General features: G+C 43.4%; 1 protein-coding gene across 4 annotated transcripts in view; it reads left to right on the plus strand.

Annotated features, from left to right (window-relative positions):
* RYR2 (ryanodine receptor 2) overlaps positions 1–20,883 on the plus strand; it is a 757,628-nt gene that overhangs the window by 327,827 nt on the left and 408,918 nt on the right. For all 4 annotated transcript variants that reach the window (XM_060243352.1, XM_060243324.1, XM_060243334.1 and 1 more), the window contains 3 exons: positions 502–597; positions 13,831–13,949; positions 14,141–14,274. In XM_060243352.1, coding sequence (XP_060099335.1) covers positions 502–597; positions 13,831–13,949; positions 14,141–14,274 — 349 coding nt within the window. The remainder of the gene's footprint in view (positions 1–501; positions 598–13,830; positions 13,950–14,140; positions 14,275–20,883) is intronic.

The raw sequence follows: 20,883 nt of genomic DNA on the forward strand, positions 1-20,883 counted from the left end.
TTTGGCGGGGGAGGGCGGGATATAAGAATAAAACTTACTTACTTACTTACTTACTAGTAAGTCCCATAGAACCAATTAAATAAATCAATAACAACTTACTTAAGCCCCTTTGATTTCCATAGAATTTAGACACATTTAGTTTCAGTTGGCATGAAACCCTGAAATGATTGGCCTGTAGAGGAAGAAAGCTGTAAACATGGGACAAACAAGAAATCTCTTTACATGCCATTTTTAATATGATGCCTTGATGCTATAGTCAAAAAAGCATTATATGTGTACCCTGTGGTGGAGTATAGGGGTAAAAAAAGGTTATGTGATCATTTGTTCTGTAATTTGTCATTTTATGTCAGCACAACTTGTCAGTAGCAAAATCTAACATCATGCCACTCTTTTGTGATATGACAGAGGTAATGGATTATATTCATTACAGCCAAGGGATCTACAATGCATGTCTGGGAGGTAAATCAGGATTAGAACTAATCAGTCTTTGTTCTTTTCTAGCGGCTTTGATTAGGGGGAATCGTAAAAACTGTGCCCAGTTTTCTGGATCTTTGGATTGGTTGATCAGCAGACTGGAGAGACTAGAAGCATCTTCTGGTATGTCAACATTTATTCCTTAATGATGTAACCTGAAAATTTGGTAGAATTTATTCACAATGGCTTGTCAATTATGAGCTGGAAATGGAAATACTGGTTTTATCTATAACACATTTGTTTGTCAACACTTACCTTTCCACTAAGATGTTGGCAACAGCACACAAAATATGAAAGGGACATTAAAATTCTTCCTCATTCATGGTTTTTATAGTGTAAATGGTTTATGTTGGTTGAGTCAGCCTCAGTTTTTGACAAAAAACAGTTGTACTCTGAAATATTTCTGTTTTTTTTTTTTTTTTAAACACACTTTAATGAACAAGACCCTCAGAAACAGGAGGTGCATAAATGACAACCAGGCCTCGAATTCAGGAGGAGCTCACAGGAGCACAGCTCGTGAACCTTTCTGAGAGTTCCCCCTCCTCCTTCCCGCCTTGCTCATTGAATAGTAAGTGCAGCTTCATAACAGTCCCTGGATGAGCTCCACCACCTATTTTTCTACAAAACAACCCCTGATGACCAGGCCTAAGATTCAGTGGGAGCTTATAGGAGTGCAGCTCCTGAACTTTTCTGAGAGTTCCACTTCCTCCTTCCCACTTTGTCCATTGAATAGTAGGTGCAACTGCATAACAATCCCTGGATGAGCTCCATCACCTATTTTTCTACAAAACAACCCCTGCTGATGACAATAATGAACTTTGGCTCAGATTGGATGTAATGCAATCATGTAGTTTAATTAACTTTGTTTGGAACAATTATTGTTATGTATTGAGACTGGAACTTGGCCTTAGGGTCGAGTAGGGACTTGGCTGAGCTTGAGGCTTCATAACAATAGCCACCTGGATTCTGGAAGGAGGGCAATTGTTAGACCAGCTATGAACCTATAGTTGCGTGTGATGGGTTTTTGGGTGGGGTTATTTGCATGCATATAAGCAGGGCCTTTGGTATATTACACCAAATCTGACAGTAATCCCCAACAACAGAACGGACTTCACATCGAAAGAGTTTAAAGAGTTTCTGGGTCGTTACCTCATCAGGCACGTCTGCTCAGTTCCATTGGGCTACCAATGGACAAGCGGAACGGATGATGCGCACCACTAAAGAGTCTCTCTGGTGACCAATTCACGGGGACTGGGACCATCGCCTAGCCGCATTTCTGTGTGACCCTAAGCGCAACCACGGGTCGCAGCCCAGCAGAGCTCCTCATGGGCCACTGCCTGATGACCCAACTGGACTGTCTTCACCTGTATAGAGCAGGGGTGGCCAACGGTACCTTTCCAGATGTTTTTTGCGTACAACTCCGATCAGCTCCCAATGGGGTTATTTGCATGCATATAAGCAGGGTCTTTGGCCCTGCAAGTCAGTCCAGTTTCTACCTTGCTATGCTGAATCACTGAATAAAGAGCTGAATTCATTATCTCCTGAGCATCCTCATGCTTCGAACCCAGTACACTATAATTATCCATTTGTGCTAAAGTTCTTGAGCAAGTGGAAATGCAAGAAAAAGATCACAGCAGCTGCTTGCATATTTCCCATAAGTATATAACAGGGAGGAAAGTGCAAGTAGAACTGTGCTAAATTTGTTTGAACATGAACCTGCCTTATATTGAGAATTAGAACCTTTTTTCTGCCAAGGTCATATGGATATTTATAACATCACTTGCGGGCCATACAAAATTATCAATTAAAAAACAGTGCTCCACCAACAGAATGGTTTGGACCAGCAAAATTAATGCAAATAATTGTTTTTCTATTTGAAGTCATGTGGGGAGAGCCAAATCTGACACACACATACACACATGGCCCGCCGCCCTAGGCAAATACATAGGTCCAGGGCTTTTTTGTAGAAAAAGCCCAGCAGGAACTCAGTAGCATATTAGACCACATCCCCTAATATTAGCATATTAAGTCACACCATCTGGAACAATCAAGTGCAAATTGAACTGGTGGTAGCTGGCTCCCACCCCTGCCACCCCTCCCTCCCTTCATGCAGAAACTGCAGCTGCTCCCAGCAGACCTTTAAAGGCACCCACATACCCTAGCAGCAGTCCTTCACAATGCCCACCACACAGGCTTCACAGAGAGAGAGAGAGAGAGAAAAGGAAGGAAGGGAGAAAGGGGTTAGAAATGGAAATAAAGGGAAATAAAGAAATGGAAGGAAGGAAGAAAGAAAGAAAGAAAGAAAGAAAGAAAGGGAAATCAAATGGAGGGAAGAAAGAGTAATAAAGGTAAACAAATGGGGAAGAAATGGAAATAAAGGGAAATAAAGGGGAGAAGAAAGGGAAATAAAGAAATGGGAAGAAATAGAAAGAAAGGAAAATCAAGAAATGGGAATAAAGGGAAGCAAAATAAATAATTACAAGATTATGCATGGGATGGAGAAGGTAGAGAAAGAAGTACTTTTCTCCCTTTCTCACAATACAAGAACTCGTGGGCATTCAATGAAATTGCTGAGCAGTCGGGTTAGAATGAATAAAAGGAGGTACTTCTTCACCCAAAGGGAATTCACTACCACAGGAGGTGGTAACAGCTACAAGCATAGCCAGCTTCAAGAGGGGGGTAGATAAAAATATGGAGCAGAGGTCCATCAGTGGCTATTAGCCACAGTGTTTGTGTGTGTGTGTATAGTATTGGATTGGATGGGCCATTGGCCTGATCCAACATGGCTTCTCTTATGTTCTTATTATGTTCTTAAATGGGGGGAAGAAATGGAAAGAAAGGGAAATAAAGAAAGGAGGGAGAAACTTACCTGAACTGTGACAGTAACTTTTCCAGGCCCTGCAGCAATTCTGGCCAACCAGCCAGGCCCTAGGGAGGCTACTGCACAATACATCTGGGCCCTATGATCCTTGCCGGGCCCTGGGGAGGCTGCTGCACAGCGCGGTTGGGCCCCATGATCCTCACTGGCCAGCCAGGCCATAGGGAGGCTGCCACATGGCTCGGTTTGGCCCAGCAATCCCCGAGGGCCAAACCAAGTGACTGGAGGTACCAGGGATTGTACCTGGGACCTTCTGCATGCTAAGCAGATGCTCTACCACTGAGCCATTCTTATGTGCGTCTCTGGATCCTAGGCCATGTTTTGAAGGTTTATTAAACACTTCTAACCTTGATTACATTTTTGTATGATGAATGAATGTGGTTTGATCCTGGCTTTTCTCTAGTGGCCACCATCAGTACAACACAGACTGGAATCCTGATTTCATATATTAACAGTTAAAATCAGCCATAGTTTTGCTTCATATCTGAACCCAGTCACAGAATAGGCATATATTTCTGATACGATACAACGTTTTTTGAACTTCAGACTTGTGGGTTGTCATGTTTTTCTGTAAAATAACTCAACTTGTTGGCTTAAAAACATACATTTTTAACAGAAAATATGCTTTAAAAAGCAATAAATACCCTCTCGTGATGCATAGTTTCAATGCATTTGAGTGATTTCAGCAGAGACACAGTACAGAGTTACATATTTCTAAGCCCATTGACTTTTGTGTGCTGATAATTCTGATAATGCATTATGAATGACTGGATATATACTGTGTATCAGTGTATTCAAGAGTTTCCCGTTGTTACAGAATGTCTTGTGTGCACAGAATGAGAAACTTTTGAGTATGTGCTGCTGTTGGTTCAAGTAGCAGCTTTTGTTTCAGTCATATTCTTGTATATAAACTAGAAAGCTGAAGAGTAGAGTATTATGTGGACAAGGGGGACCCAATGGATGTAGTTTACCTTGACTTCCAGAAAGCTTTTGATAAAGTTCCTCATCAAAGACTCCTTAGTAAGTTCAAGAGTCATGGGGTAAAAAAGGACAAGTCCTCTTGTGGATCAAAAACTGGCTAATTAATAGGAAACAGAGAGTGAGTATAAATGTGCAATTTTCGGAGTGGAGGGTGGTAAGCAGTGGGTACCGCAGGGCTCAGTACTGGTTCCGATGCTTTTTAACTTGTTCATTAATGATTTGGAGTTGGAAGTAAGCAGTGAAGTGGCTAAGTTTGCGGATGACACTAAATTGTTTAGGGTGGTGAGAACCAGAGAGGATTGTGAGGCACTCCAAAGGGATCTGTTGAGGCTGGGTGAGTGGATGTCAACGTGGCAAATGAGGTTCAGCATGGCCAAGTGCAAAGTTAATGCACATTGGGGACAAAAATCCTAACTATAAATACAAGTTGATGGCGGAGACTGACCAAGAGAGAGATATTGGAGTCGTGGTAGATAACTCACTGAAAATGTTGAGACACTGTGCAACTGCAATAAAAAAAGGCCAATGCCATGCTGGGAATTATTAGGAAGGGAATTGAAAACAAATCAGCCAGTATCATAATGCCCCTGTATAAACTGATGGTGCAGCCTCATTTGGAGTACTGTGTACAATTCTTTTGTTACTATCCATGAGGTTTTCTTGGCAAGGATACTGGAGTGGGTTGCCATTTCCTTCTCTAGTGGATCACATTTTGTCTGGGATCTCAGCTGTGGCCTGTCCATCTGGGGTGGGGTGACATGATAAAGGTTTACAAAATTATGCATGGGATAGAGAAGGTAGAGAAAGAAGTACTTTTCTCCCTTTCTCATAATATGAGAATGCATGGACATTCAATGAAATTGCTGAGCAGTCGAGTTAGAACAGATAAAAGGAAGTACTTCTTCACCCAAAGGGTGATTAACACATGGAATTCACTGCCACAGGAGGTGGCGGCAGCTACAAGCATAGGCCATTTCAAGAGGGGATTGGATAAACATATGGAGCAGAGGTTCATCAGTGGCTTTTAGCCACAGGGTATAGATGTCTGTCTATACCCTGTCTGGGGCAGTGATGCTCTGTATTATTGGTGCTTGGGGGGGTACAGTGGGAAGGCTTCTAGTAGTTCTGGCCCCACTGGTGGACCTCCTGATGGCACCTGGGTTTTTTGGCCACTGTGTGACACAGAGTGTTGGACTGGATGGACCATTGGCCTGATCCAGCATGGCTTCTCTTATATTCTTATTATTTGAATGTTCACAGTGGCTTAGTTCAAAGCATACAATTATTTAAAAAAATTATATTGGTTTTGTGTGATATCTGAATTGGCAAACTAAGTTTAAGATTGGTCAGCATACCAGAATTAAACTATGGCTTGAATGTTATGAATCACAAAAATAGCATATTTCCACATAAGGGATTTTTGTGTCTTCCTGCTACTCCTTCATATGCTCCTGTAGGAGTCATCCCCCAAAGTCCTGCTTCCCCTCTTGGGTTGTGAACCAATTGTTGGGATTTTGGCCCAATGCAATTCCAGTTGTCTGTCAGCCAGTCAGAGCCCATGGAATGCCACTAGATGGCAAGAGCTGAACAAGCCTCATTTTTAAAAGAGAGGGATAAAATTGTCTCTCTTCAGACAAAGATTTGAGGTTGTGGGTTAGAATCATAGAGTTGGAAGAGACCTCTAGGGTCATCTAGTCCAACCCCCTGCACAATGCAGGAAATTCACAAACACTTCCCACTAAATTCACAGGATCTTCATTGCTGTCAGATGGCCATCTAGCCTCTGTTTAAAAACATCCAAGGAAGGAGAACCTACCACCTCCTGAGGAAGCCTGTTCCACTGAGGAATCGCTCTAACAGTCAGGAAGTTCTTCCTAATGTTGAGGCAGAAACTCTTTTGATTTAATTTCAACCCACTGCTTCTGGTCCTACCTTCTGGGGCCACAGAAAACAATTTCACACCATCCTCTATATGACAGCCCTTCAAGTAAGAACATAAGAGAAGCCATGTTAGATCAGACCAGTGGCCCATCCAGTCCAACACTCTGTGTCACAAAGTGGCAAAATTTTATATATATAAAATTTTATACACACACACACACACACACACACACTGTGGCTAAAAGCCACTGATGGACCTCTGCTCCATATTTTTATCTAAACCCCTCTTGAAGGTGGCTATGCTTGTGGCTGTGAATTCCACATGTTAATCACCCTTTGGGTGAATAAGTACTTCCTTTTATCCGTTTTAACCTGTCTGCTCAGCAATTTCATCGAATGCCCACGAGTTCTTGTATTGTGAGAAAGGGAGAAAAGTACTTCTTTCTCTACTTTCTCCATCCCATGCATTATCTTGTAAACCTCTATTATGTCACCCCGCAGTTGACGTTTCTCCAAGGTAAAGAGCCCCAAGCGTTTCAACCTTTCTTCAAAGGGAAGTGTTCCAGCCCTTTAATCATTCTAGTTGCCCTCTTCTGGACTTTCTCCAATGCTATAATATCCTTTTTGAGGTGCGGCGACCAGAACTGCACACAGTACTCCAAATGAGACCGCACCATCGATTTATACAGGGGCAATATGATACTGGCTGATTTGTTTTCAATTCCCTTCCTAATAATTCCCAGCATGGCGTTGGCCTTTTTTATTGCAAATGCACACTGTCTTGACATTTTCAGTGAGTTATCTACCACGACCCCAAGATCTCTCTCTTGGTCAGTCTCTGCCAGTTCACACCCCATCAACTTGTATTTGTAGCTGGGATTCTTGGCCCCAATGTGCATTACTTTGCACTTGGCCATATTGAACCGCATCTGCCACATTGACGCCCACTCACCCAGCCTCAACAGATCCCTTTGGAGTTCCTCACAATCCTCTCTGGTTCTCACCACCCTGAACAATTTAGTGTCATCTGCAAACTTGGCCACTTCACTGCTCACTCCCAACTCTAAATCATTTATGAACAAGTTAAAGAGCATGGGACCCAGTACCGAGCCCTGCGGCACCCCACTGCTTACCGTCCTCCACTGCGAAGACTGCCCATTTATACTCACTCTTTGCTTCCTATTACTCAGCCAGTTTTTGATCCACAAGAGGACCTGTCCTTTTACTCCATGACTCTCAAGCTTTCTAAGGAGCCTTTGATGAGGAACTTTATCAAAAGCTTTCTGGAAGTCAAGGTAAACAACATCTATCGGGTCTCCTTTGTCCACATGTTTGTTCACCCCTTCAAAGAAATGTAACAGGTTAGTGAGGCAAGATCTTCCCTTACAGAACCCATGCTGAGTCTTCCTCAATAACCCGTGTTCATCAATGTGCCTACTCATTCTGTCTTTGATAATAGTTTCTACCAACTTTCCCGGTATTGAAGTCAGACTGACTGGCCTGTAATTTCCCGGATCTCCTCTGGAACCCTTTTTAAAGATGGGGGTGACATTTGCTACCTTCCAGTCCTCAGGAACGGAGGCAGATTTCAATGAAAGATTACAGATTTTTGTTAGAAGATCCACAAGTTCAACTTTGAGTTCTTTCAGAACTCTCGGATGTATGCCATCCGGACCCAGTGACTTATTAGTTTTTAATTTGTCTATCAGTTGTAGGACCTCTTCTTTTGTCACCTCAATCTGACTCAGGTCTTTCAACTCCCCGTCCAAAATTAGTGATTCTGGGGCGGGCAAAAAGTTCTCATCTTCCACAGTGAAATCGGAGGCAAAAAATTCATTCAGCTTCTCAGCCATTTCCCTATCCTCCTTCAGTAATCCTTTTACCCCATGGTCATCCAAGGGCCCCACTGCCTCCCTGGCTGGTTTCCTACTTCTAATATATTTGAAGAAATTTTTATTGTTGGTCTTTATGTTTTTTGCAATATGCTCCTCATAGTCCCTTTTTGCCTGCCTTATCACAGTCTTGCATTTGATTTGCCACAGCCTGTGTTCCCTTTTACTAATCTCACTTGGACTGGTTTTCCACTGCTTAAAGGAGTCCTTTTTACCTTTTACAGGTTCCATTACTTTGTTTGTTAACCATGCAGGCCTTTTTATGCCTGTTTGTGCCTTTCCTAACTTGTGGTATGTATTTTATCTGAGCTTCTAGGATTATAGTTTTAAATAGTCTCCAAGCTTCCCCAAGGGTTTTGACCGTATTTACCTTTCCTTTCAGTTTCCTCACATGCCTCCTCATCACAGAGAATTTACCTCTTTTAAAGTTAAACGTGGTTGTGGTGGTCTTTTTGGGCAACTCCGTATTTATACAAACGGTGAAATCAATAAAATTATGGTCACTGCTCCCAAGCGGTGCAATCACTTTTACATCTCTCACCAAGTCTTGGGCATTACTTAGGACCAAATCCAGGATCGCCCCACCCCTGGTAGGTTCTGAGACCATCTGCTCCATAGCACAGTCATTGAGAGCATCAAGAAACTCAATCTCTTTCTCTCGACCAGAACACATATTGACCCAATCAATCTGCAGGTAGTTTAAATCACCTATTATGACACAGTTTTTACGTTTAGCCACTATCATTAAGCCTTCCATCATGTTATAATCGTCCTCTCTCTTTTGATTTGGTGGGTGATAACAAACTCCCATAGTTAAATTTCCTTTTGGGCCCTGTATTTCAACCCAAAGCATTTCTAAAAGTGAATCTAATTCTCTGACCTCAGTCTTACTGGACCGTATATCCTCTCTGACATACATAGCCACCCCACCTCCAACCCTTCCCTCCCTATCCTTCCGATATAACTTATATCCAAGAATTACCGTGTCCCACTGATTCTCCTCATTCCACCAAGTTTCTGAAATTCCCACAATGTCTATGTTTTCTCCCAACACTAAACATTCCAATTCACCAATTTTACTTCCAACACTTTTAGCATTTGCATACAAACATCTATAATTTCCCAGGCAAGCTAGGCCCGCCACCTTCCTCCTGCCGCCTCGAGACTCTGGCAGACAGTCCATACTGTTTGTCACCATCACAGTGGACAACTCTGGTCCGTTACCTGGTAGAAAAATAGCAGGCAACCCTCTATCTCTTTGAGACGAGTCCTCCCGAACTAGAGACATTTCATCTCCTGTCGGCTTTCCCCCAAGATTTAGTTTAAAAACTGCTCTGCCGCATTTTTGATTTTAAGCGCCAGCAGCCTGGTGCCATCCGGGGACAAGTGGAGACCGTCTCTTTTGTACAGCTCCCACTTGTTCCAGAAAGCATCCCAGTGCCTAACAAACTGAAACCCTTCCTCCTTACACCATCGTCTCATCCACACATTGAGACTTCTAATTTGTGCCTGTCTCTCCTGCCCTGCACCTGGAACAGGTAGCACTTCTGAGAAGGCTACCTTGGAGGTCCTGGCCTTAAGTCTCCCGCCTAGCAGCCTAATTTTTTTCCTCCAGGACCTCACGACTGCATTTCCCTACTTCGTTGGTGCCAACATGCACCACGACCACAGGCTCCTCCCCAGCACTGTCTATCAGCCTATCTACTACACGCGTAATGTCCACTACCTTCGCACCAGGCGGGTAAGTCATTATACGGTTAGTACGTGGTTTCTCCACCCAGCTGTCTACTTGCCCAAGGATCGAATCACCAACTACCAAAACCCCCTCTCTCCCCCTGCCCAGGGATGGTTCCTTGGCGTGAAAGGATTCCCGCTCACCAACCGAAGAAGAGGTCCCTTCTGAGGGCGCATTCCCCTTATTCTCAGCACAGTGCCCTGTTCACTCTCGACCCTCACGCTCTCTGGCAGCAACGGAGCTGCTACGTTCAGAGCGGGGCTCATCTAATATGCCCCGAGAGTCTTCCCCAAGTGCCTAACTGACCGTCTCTGGTTCTTCAGGGCAGTCACCTCGGCCTCAAGGGTACGAACTAATTCCCTGAGGACCAGGAGCTCCTTGCATCGAGCACACACCCAAGACTTCTTTCCTTTGGGCAGATAGTCGTACATGTGACACAGTGCAAAACACTGGAAAGCCCCCAACCCCCTGCTGGCATTCTATCTTTATTTTATATATATATATATATATATATATATATATATATATATATATATATATATATATATATATATATATAAATATACAGTCCTCTTTAAATCCTGTTTGTTTAAGTGGCTCCCCTTCTGGAGGGTCAACTTACCTTATTGGGAGAACAAGGAATCCGGGATCTGGGTTCATGGTCCTTAGGGAGCCCCCAGGCGAAGAGCCACAGGCCAAGAGCCCTTTAGCTCTCACCCTTCGCCTCGCGCCAAAGGCTCACGCCTTTGGCAAGGCGCAGCTTAAAATGCAAAGAGGGTGGAGCAGAGGCACTCCTCAGCAGTAATCACTCTCAATCTCTTTCTCCTTTAGCCTACTCAACCAAACAAAGAGCAAACAAAGACCAAACAAACAGCAGTTCCCCAGGTATCACACCTCAGAATTTTAGGCAGCCCCACAAACCTCAGAATGAAGTCTTTCAAAACTCAGAAATTCTCAGCAACTTCTCCAGCTGCCTCAGGTATCAGAGCTGCTCTGCTCTGTTCTGCTCCTCTCAGACTTCTGTGAGATGTCACCATCTTCTTATCATATGCAACATCTTATCATATGTGGTGGACATGTAAGAAAGCAAGACAATATTTGATATTATTATTATTTATTAAATTTATGAATCACCTCATCCCGAACAATGCCGGGCTCTAGGCGATGTACAACAAAAGGTACACATAAAATCAATAAAACCAGTAATTTAAAACAGTTGCAACCCAATGAACATACTTTATAGTGTACTGTAATTCTGCTTTCCAGGCATTGGGAGCAGTTCCCCCATTAAGTAGAGGGAAGGAGGGTGGGCGTGCCAGCCCAGCAGCCGTCTCTGTCCTCAAACAAAAGCCTGGTGGAACATCTCTGCTTTGCGGGCTCTGTGGAATTGTAAAAGACCCCACAGGGCCCAGGTGTCTTCCGGCAGAGAGCTCCATCAGGTCGTGGCCAGAACTGAAAAAGTCCTGGCCCTCGTTGAGGACAGCCAGACCTCTTTAGGGCTGGGGAATCACCAGTAGATTTCGACCAGTAGAGCATAGTGCTCTTCCAGGGACATAGTGGAGAAGGTGGTCCCATAGATATGTCGGTCCCAGACTGCTCAAGGCCTTAAAGGTCATAACCAAAACTTTGAATCTAACTCGGTACTCAATCGGAAGCCAGTGTAGCTGACGCAGCACATGTAGAATGTGTGCTGTCCATGGTGTTCCTGTCAGAACTCATGCTGCTGCATTCTGGACCACCCTTTGTTCCCGTATGTGGAAAAAAGAAGAGAGCCATTGTAAGGCCAACCCACGTATTCCCACGTTGGCAAGGCAGTGAGTCAACAGATCATAGTCAACTGTGTCAAATGCTGCTGTGAGATCTAACAGTAACAGCAGTGCCAACCCATTTGATTCAGCTGCATTCGAAGGTCATCTGTTAGAAGATCAACCAGGACAGTCTCAGTCCCGTGGCCAGGGCGGAAACCCAAGTGAAACGAGTCTAGCACTGATGTGTCCTCCAGAAAGCCCTGGAGCTGCTCTGCTACCGTTCTCTCAGTTACCGTCCCCAGAAGCAGTAAGTTTGATACTGGGCGGTAATTGGCCAGATCCACAGGATCTGATGATGGCTTCTTTACGAGCGGTATAACCACTGCCTCCTTTAGGCCCTCTGGAAATACCCCAGTCTCTAAGGACAGATTGATCATTTCTTTCATGGGGCCCCGGATCTCACATCACCAGCTTTGACCAGCCACAAGGGTCAAGTAAGCAAGTTGTAAGCCTAACAGCTCAGGATCCTGTCAACATCGGTAGAGGAGAGCAGGTTGAACGAATCACAAACTGAACCGAAAGACGGCCAAGGGGCCTCTAGTTCACTCACTATATCAAAACTGGCAGGTAGGTTGTGATGGAGTGACAGGACTTTATCCACAAAAAAGCTCATAAATGTCTCAGAACTAATGGTCAAATTCTTTCCTCTATTTGAACCTCTAATTGTGAGAGATGTTAATGACCAAATTATTTTGAACCACTGAGCTTGGCGTGAGCCTGCAGATGCGATGGATGCTTAGAACCCCCTCTTCACAGCCTTCACCGCCACCTCATAGGACTTCACCAACATTCTATGAGATGTTTGAGCCGCCTTGTCACAAGTACACCGCCAAACTCACTCTAGTCATCGGAGCTCCTGTTTCATCTCCCGGAGTTCTTCTGTATACCAGGGAGATGATTTTGCCTGGGAGCACAGAGGACATTGGGGTGCAGTCTCTGATGGCTTCAGTGAGATGGGAATTGCAGTCCCCTACCAGCTCATCTAAAGAGGTGCAGGAGGGCTGTGGATCCCGCAGAGCATTCTGGAATCCAACAGGGTCCATTAGTTTCTGTGGGCGAGCAAAAATTGGCTTGTTGCCTAGACAGGGAGGAGTGGAAATGTCCAGCCAGGACTTCAAAACCAAGTGGTCCGACCATGGCACCTCTTCCTTTGAGGCTAGGTCTACAATCAACCCCATACCAAAGATCAGATCCAATGTGTAGCCTGCCTGATGTGTGGAGCCCGAGAAAATTGGTTTGAGTCCCAATGCCGCCATGGAAGACATTAGTTCTGAAGCCTGAGCGGAGGCAGGTTTATCCACATGGACATCGAAGTCTCCCAAGACCAATAGCTGCAGGTACTCACAAGACTCACCCAGCCACCACCTCCAACAGTCTCAAAAGGCCATCCACTGGTGCACTAGGCAATTGGTACACCAGACAGATCGCCAGACTCACCTCTGACTCCCACACCAGGCCAACACATTCAATTGGTTTGAAGAAGAAAACCTCCCGGATGAGCAAAGCCACCCCACCCCACCCCCCAGATAAAGATTCATGAAAAAATATACAAAAGATATTTTAAAAAGTTTGCAATGGACTCTAAAAACATGTTATTCAACTTTTTACCAAGTGATATTGAAATAATACAATAAACTATTTAAATATATGGTAAAGGCGACAAAGGTGACATTTGTAACTAAATGGAAGGTGGAAAAATATCCAGAACTGATGGAATGGAAAAATAAATTGAGTATGCAATAATGGCAAAAATGAACATCTTTTTTACATAATGGACCAATTTCAGAATTTCAAGAAAAATGGAATGCAGTCAATTATACAGCCAAGAATTAGGACCAAATTGATAAGCAGAGAACGATTAAGAGATAGAGTCAGGCAATATAGATTTGTAATAATTAAATGTTAGAAATAAAGCAATGAAGAAAAGCTAGAATAAAATTAAATAAAGCAAAACTTCAGAGCATGTATAAATAAATCATATGCAAGCAAGTAAGGCCCGACAATTCATTATTCGCAAAAGTAAGACAAAGTAAGTAAAATGTGGTAGAGTTTTATCCCCTCTTCCTTGTATCAACCCCACTTATAGTTACCAAAGGAGTATTATTGTGCCTGTGTGTTGAAGTACTATATTGTATAATTATGACTTCATATAAATAATAGTTGCCTTTTATATGTTTTCAGGAATTCTTGAAGTTTTGCACTGTGTGTTGGTGGAAAGCCCAGAAGCACTAAATATTATTAAGGAAGGACATATTAAATCAATTATAAGTCTTTTGGACAAACATGGACGAAACCATAAGGTATGCAAACCACATATGAACTTAGACAATAAAATCTGTGTATGTGTAGCATGTCCTTATTTCATTGAAAGAGTTTAAATTAGCATGGGACAGATGGTATGGTTTCCTTCTTAATGTTTTAAGCAGCATCACAGGGCACGAGACTTCGCATTTTTGCATATTTTGCATAATTATGATTGTTTCTTTCCTAGGTTTTAGATGTATTGTGTTCCCTCTGTGTGTGTCATGGAGTAGCAGTACGGTCTAATCAGCATTTGATATGTGATAATCTTTTACCTGGAAGAGATCTTCTTTTACAAACACGTCTTGTCAACCATGTGAGCAGGTAAAAAATGAATATTCCCACCCATCCACATATTTCTGAACTGGGCTGCAGAATGCGGTTCAAAAATTCAAACTATGGGGACGAGAACAATGGTGGAGCATTTTCCTACAGGCCTGAAGGAAACCTCAGGTTTGCAGACAAATATATTTTAAAATCCCATGGTGAGTTAAAAAAAATATCCAACAATCATAGAATCAGTATCTGCTTCTTCAAGAAAAATGTGCCACTGAGATCTCGTAAGACTACATTATGAGAACTTATGAGCTATTTTGGTGGTTGTTAGGCTGAGAATTTCAAGCCTCCATTCATGCCAGAGCCAGGGGGATGGGGAAGGAATTAAACTAAAAATGTAAAAGATAGCAGGAAGGAAAGGTAAAACTGGAGAGGGGGAAGAACAAACAAAGATAATAAGGGAAAGCTTAAAGAGAGTAAGGTAGGTAAGGAGTAAGAGGTTACCTGAAGAAGAAAAAGAAAAGGTAGGGGATTGGGAAGAATAGAAAGAAGGAAAGGAAGAGACTACAGGCACTGCCAGGAGAAGGCAAAGTGGAAAAGCAAGAGAGACAGAGAGGATGGGGATGTGAGATCTCCACCCATGATTGCTTCCCCTTTTGTCACTTGTTTATATATAAAATGTATGTGTCACACATACATCTGTAAGCCCTTCGAAAAAACAAGAATTTTATTTTATCAACATTGAATACCATGTCTTTGGTCAACAAGACAGGAGGATTAGCAGGAAAGGACAGCATACAGATTAATTCCTCCTTTGGAAGAAAGCAAGGATGAAAAAAGAAAATGATATCCCTTCTGAATGGGAGAAGCTTCTTAATTACAATTCTTGAGCTTTGCTCTTATGAAGCTAAGAGTTCCTTAAATGCTCCTGAACCCTGGTAAAGTGTCTTTCCCTCTTTCCCTCCTTCCTAACCCTTTTGGCCAGTCATAAAGGGAGTGTTAATCAGGGCTGTTTCTGCAACAAGGATTTCACACATTTTAGCCTCCTGATTTTTTTTTTTTTCATATTTCCACATGACATTGTCCTCTGCTTGCATACAGATCATAAACAGTCCATTCTCGCTACAACAGATCTTTCTTTTAAACCTGTTAAAAATTCATTTTCCTGAACAAGATGAGAAACAGTGCAATTGCAGGACTTCCATGAAGAGCTAATTAGTTACTCATTAATTACTGTTTTCAGTTTTTGAAAACCAAAGGGGCTATCCACTGGCAACAATTAGTGTAACAGAAGAGAATTGTGTCTTTTAGACAGGGTAGAGTTGCCAGTCTTCAGGTCCCTGCACTGATCAGCCTGGGGGACCTTTGAATCTTGCAGAAGGGAGGTTCACCTCCCTGATCTGGCGCTTTCTCCCCTTCCCCACTTGCTCCACCATAGTGGGTCATGCAGGGAAGGAAGCCAGATTGGTGGGGCAGGCTCACCTCCCTGATTTGACACTTTCTCCCCTTCCCCGCTTGCTCCACCACAGCAGGGTTTATGGTGATGATAAGCAAGGGCTTTCTCTGTGTAAGAAGGGAGAGGGCCTCCCGTCCCTGAATTCTAAGCAGAGTCCAGGTGTGCGGGGCACTGGTCCCAAATGTGATGATGTCACTTTTGTGCGATGTCATCATGTTGTGAAATCCCCCAAAGTTCCCCACTGGCGAGGCAGAGGGACCTGGCAACCCTAAGACAGGGGAGGGGATTGTATGAGGCTCTGCAAAGCTGAAGAGCTTAAAAAAAAAAGTTGTTAAAGGTATTGTGCTATTCTTACGCAGTGTTACTTATGCTCACTTTTTTTTATAAACAGCAAATAATCATCCACAGCTTAGCCTGGCTTAAAAAAAGATACTCCATTATTTCTATGTAGCACTCCATTACCCATGAGCCTTAAAAAAATTAAAACAAGGTGGAAAGACAATCCCATGGGTCATGTAATAACACACCAGAGGGTCTTCAATGCCCACCAGGTGTGAAAGGGAAATTACTGTTAAAAATGGAGGGAAAACTGATTATCTTGGACTGTCTGGAATCTCTGTTGCAAGGGTAATTTCACACAGAGTTGCATCAGTAAGCAGTCTACCATAGAAAATCACCTTGGTGTTGAAGTAGCCCAGGAGAGACTTCATAGTCCTCTCAGGAAAGGACTATTTACATCAGTAAGGATCTTGCAGTCACCTTCCTCTCCAGATCAGTTGGTCAGAACTACATTTCTCTTCAGTGGTTGCCTACATCACCCAACCTTGGTAACAGAAGAGTCACACTTCCAACACCCTTAACTATATCCACATCTTCTCATCCATGGACAAGGCTTCTGCTGCATCAGGTTCAAAATTTGGAAATGTTGAAAAACAACCAGAATTCATGATGGACTCCTGTATAAATTGTTGGCAGTTCTCAGTCAGGGTACATGGCAGTTTTTAGAAGATTTTAGCACCAGGCATTACTACAGTGTAGTAGTTAGTGTCAGACTAGGACCTGGGAGACCCAGGTTCAGATTCCTGTTCAGCTGCACAGTTCACTGGGTACTCTTGGCCAGTCATTCTCACTGTAGCCTATTTTAACTGGTTGTTCTGAGCCTAGAGGATAAAGCAGAGGAGAGATAATACTATGTATTCTGTTCTTAATTCCTTACAGGGGCAGGATGAAACTATAATAAGTAAAAATCTATGTTCTAAACACTGGGATGTGAATCAGCAGTCAAAGGCCATTCTTCCACCATTTTTTCCTACTGAGGAAAATTTCTTGCTGAATCTCAAACTTCAATTCTGGTGGAGTTTTTTGGGTAAAACTCTAGTTTTTTGTAGCCAATTTTACTAAAGTTTTGCCTAAAACTTAGAGTGTTGCCATGTGACATCAACATTGACATTGCCACATGATGTCAATGATGTGATGACATCACTTCCAGGTGACATCACATCACCTTCTGGGCCAGTAGGTGTCACGGCTGGGGCCGGGTCAGGCAAAGTCCAGAGGCAGTCCGAGGTCTGTAGCCAGTAAGCAGGAGGGTCTGAGGCGCCAAATCCAAATCAGTGTACAAGTATCGCAGGTCCGAGGTCCAGAAGCCGAGGTCAGGGAGTCCAGAAGTCAAAAGCCAAAGTCAGGGAGTCAGGAACCAAAGTCAAGCCGGAGTGGATGCTAGGATGTCAGGGAGATGACTAGTTGCTTCCACAAAGCCTCCTCCCAAAGCCCACAGCTATATAGCCCTCTGCTGGCTGTTGCCCGTTTGGGCTAATTGCTGGCTCAGGGAGGCAGCCAGGATCCTGTCATAACTCAAGCATCCTTGCTCTTAGGAGGGCCAGAATCCTCTCAGAACTCAGGGCTCAGGGAGCGTCTTGCTTGTGAGCGTGCCGCCCTCCTCCGATCCCTGAGGTCCTGCCGGAGGCGGTCACGCACACGAGCCACCCGAGAGGGCGAGGCAGGGGGGCTGGGATCTTCTCCAGCAGGAGGCAGGGGCACTGGTGCAGGTGGCAGGGGCACAGTTTCCTCGTCAGACTCAACTTCCTCTGCAGGGTCCCCAGCACCCATGACACTAGGGGCCAGGAAGAACCCCGTAAGTGGGGTTTGGAACCCTTGTATGAAGCTCTTCTACTTGGGCTCCCATCTGTCTCCAAAGTATTCACAAAATTGAAGGTAACCCTGATAGCACATTTTAGGAATGAAGGTATGCACATCTACTCCTATCTGGACAAACTTTAATCACATTTTGTTGGATTCAATAGATAGGAAAGATACAGTGTGTGCCATTGTCTATGGTTCTTCAAGGTAATGACTGTTAGAGTCTCAAACCTGCACCTATTCTCAGATTCTCCATATCTTCAGGTTTAGGGTCTAGTATTCCATCCAAATTCAGCTTGGCTCTGATTGTTCACCTGGAAATTGAGAAGTGGCACTCCTGCAGATGAGCTAACAAAAGAGCAGTTAAAGCTCTTAGTTTCTTGGCATCCTCTCCTCCAATATCATGTATGAAATATCTGGAAAAGTGTTCCAACATTGACACAAGTGTAAGTAATTGCATTCTACCTCAGTCGGTATTGCTGAAGACCTATTTTTTTGTACAATTATGTTTGGATCAGGATCTCTTACTTCATTCATAAAAAGGAGGTATTAATTATATCCCAAGGAGGTGTGCCACTATTATCATCCTTCTATTGTTCAGAAGTTTATTACATGAGACCTGCTTCTAGTACTCAAAGCCCTCACTGGACATCATTCAAACTACTTGGGATTCATTACATGGAAGATCATTTTTCTAGTAGCAAAGTAATCATTACAAACTCGCTTCCAATCATGGCCTATTCAGGATGTGAGACTGCTGCTTTAGCTGTGCTCAGCACCAAGAGGATCTGTATCTTCTATGTGGCTGCCTGGATATCTTCCTTCCCTTTTGTACCCTTAGAAGCTCATGGATTCAAAAATCTTGAGCAGCAAAAGACATTTATTTCTTATTTTTTTGAAGCAAGGGCTAAAAGGACTGAGACAAATTTCGCAATTGCTAAAGTGATATTAAGATCCTTATTACTGAGCAGACTGAATCCCTTCATTTATAAGACACCACAGGATTAATATTGCCTCTTCAAATCCCCACTTTGGCAAGAGAGTTGTCTGGGTATTGAACATTGCATTCCTGCTTGAGAAGTAGTACAATTTACAAATGCCCCTTTTCTGCCTATTCTCCTGCCTTGCTGACCAAGAATGGAAAGTTGGACATACTGTGAAACTCCTTTCTGAACAGCATACAGGAGAGCAGGCAGCCCCACTCTTTGTGTTTGCTTTCTAACTGATGGATGGGTTATGTTTTTACATCTATGGAGTTTTTACAGCAGATGAATTCCCTAGAAATCTCATCAGTATTTTCATAGAATCATAGAGTTGGAAGGGACCTCCAGGGTCATCTAGTCCAACCCCCTGCACAATGCAGGAAAGCCACAAAGACCTAACCCAAATTCACAGGATCTTCATCGCTGTCAGATGGCCATCTAGCTTTTGTTTAAAAACCTCCAAAGAAGGAGAGCCCACCACCTCCCAAGGAAGCCTGTTCCACTGAAGAATCACTCTTAACGGTCAGGAATTTCTTCCTAATGTTGAGCCAGAAACTCTTTTGATTTAATTTCAACCTATTGGTTCTGGTCCTACCTTCTAGGGCCACAGAAAAAAATTCCACACCATCCTCTATACGACAGCACTTCAAGTACTTGAAGATGGTGATCATATCACCTCTAAGTCGCCTCCTCCAGGCTAAACATCCCCAGCTCCTTCAACTTTCCTCATAGGACTTGGTCTCCAGACCCCTCACCATCTTCATCGCCCTCCTCTGGACTCATTCCAACTTGTCCATATCCTTCTTAAAATGTGGTGCCCCAGACTGAACACAATACTCCAGGTGAGGTCTTACCAGAGCAAAGGAATCACTTCACATGATCTGGACACTATACTTCTGTTGATACAGCCCAAAATTGTATTTGCCTTTTTAGCCACCGCATCACACTGTTGACTCATGTTCAGCGTATGATCCAAGACCCCGAGATCCTTTTCGCACATACTACTGCTAAGACAAGTCTCTTCTATCCTATAACTATGCATGGGATTTTTCCTACTGAAATGCAAAACTTTACATTTATCCCTGTTAAAATTCATTTTATTGGTTTTAGTCCAGTTTTCCAGCCTGTCAGGGTCATCCTGTATCCTGTTTCTGTCTTCTACTGTATTTGCAACCCCTCCCAATTTAGTATCAGTGGCAAATTTAATAAGCATTCCCTTTATTCCTTCATCCAAATCATTGATAAAGATGTTGAACAAAACAGGACCCAGGACAGGTCATTGAGGCACTCCACTAGTCATTCCTCTCCAAGAGGATGAGGAACCATTCACAAGCACTCTTTGGGTGTGATCTGTCAACCAGTTACAGAGCCACCTAATGGTAGCAGGATCCAAACCACATTTTACCAACTCGTCAACAAGCATTCCTAGCATTTGAATTTTTTTCTCTTGACTGTCTAGTTTAATTGTTGCTCACATTTGGTTCATCATTCCCAAACAAGAAGCTAATTTTTTAATTAATGGCTCAACTGTTCATCGGCTGATTCATAAACCATTCAACACCCTGCTTCACAGTTTTCCTTTCTCAGTGCAGTATAGTACAATTGGCTTTTTTTTTTTTTGCAGCCAATTTTCCTACTGTGCCACTGGAAGGCTCTTGAAAACATTGCTTTAAATCTGAAATTTCTATTGTGCAACTGAGAGCTAAATACTAATGAGTTATTGACATTATCAAGTAGTAGCTTTCATTTTTTAAAAAAGTCTAGCTCCTTTTTTTAGAGGTACAAGAAAAAAAGGTGTAGGCAGCACTTTTCTCCTTAAAAGTCCACATAGATGCGGACAGTCCCGTTGGACTTCACTGGGCTGATGATAGGGGTCTCTCATCATGCGTTGGCAACTGGCTCTAAGACCCCTTGTGCCATGAGGCAGTCTAGTTCCTCCTCGATTTTTGGTTTCAGGGTAAAGGGTACACGGCAGGCCTTCAGCCGTATGGGCTGCACATTGGGGTTCAGCTGCAAAGCCACGGGGCCCCCCGTATGTATACCTAGAGTCCCATCAAAATGGATGGGAACTCCCTACAG

This window comes from Heteronotia binoei, chromosome 1, assembly GCF_032191835.1.
Source record: "Heteronotia binoei isolate CCM8104 ecotype False Entrance Well chromosome 1, APGP_CSIRO_Hbin_v1, whole genome shotgun sequence".
NCBI classification, from domain to species: Eukaryota; Metazoa; Chordata; class Lepidosauria; order Squamata; family Gekkonidae; genus Heteronotia; species Heteronotia binoei.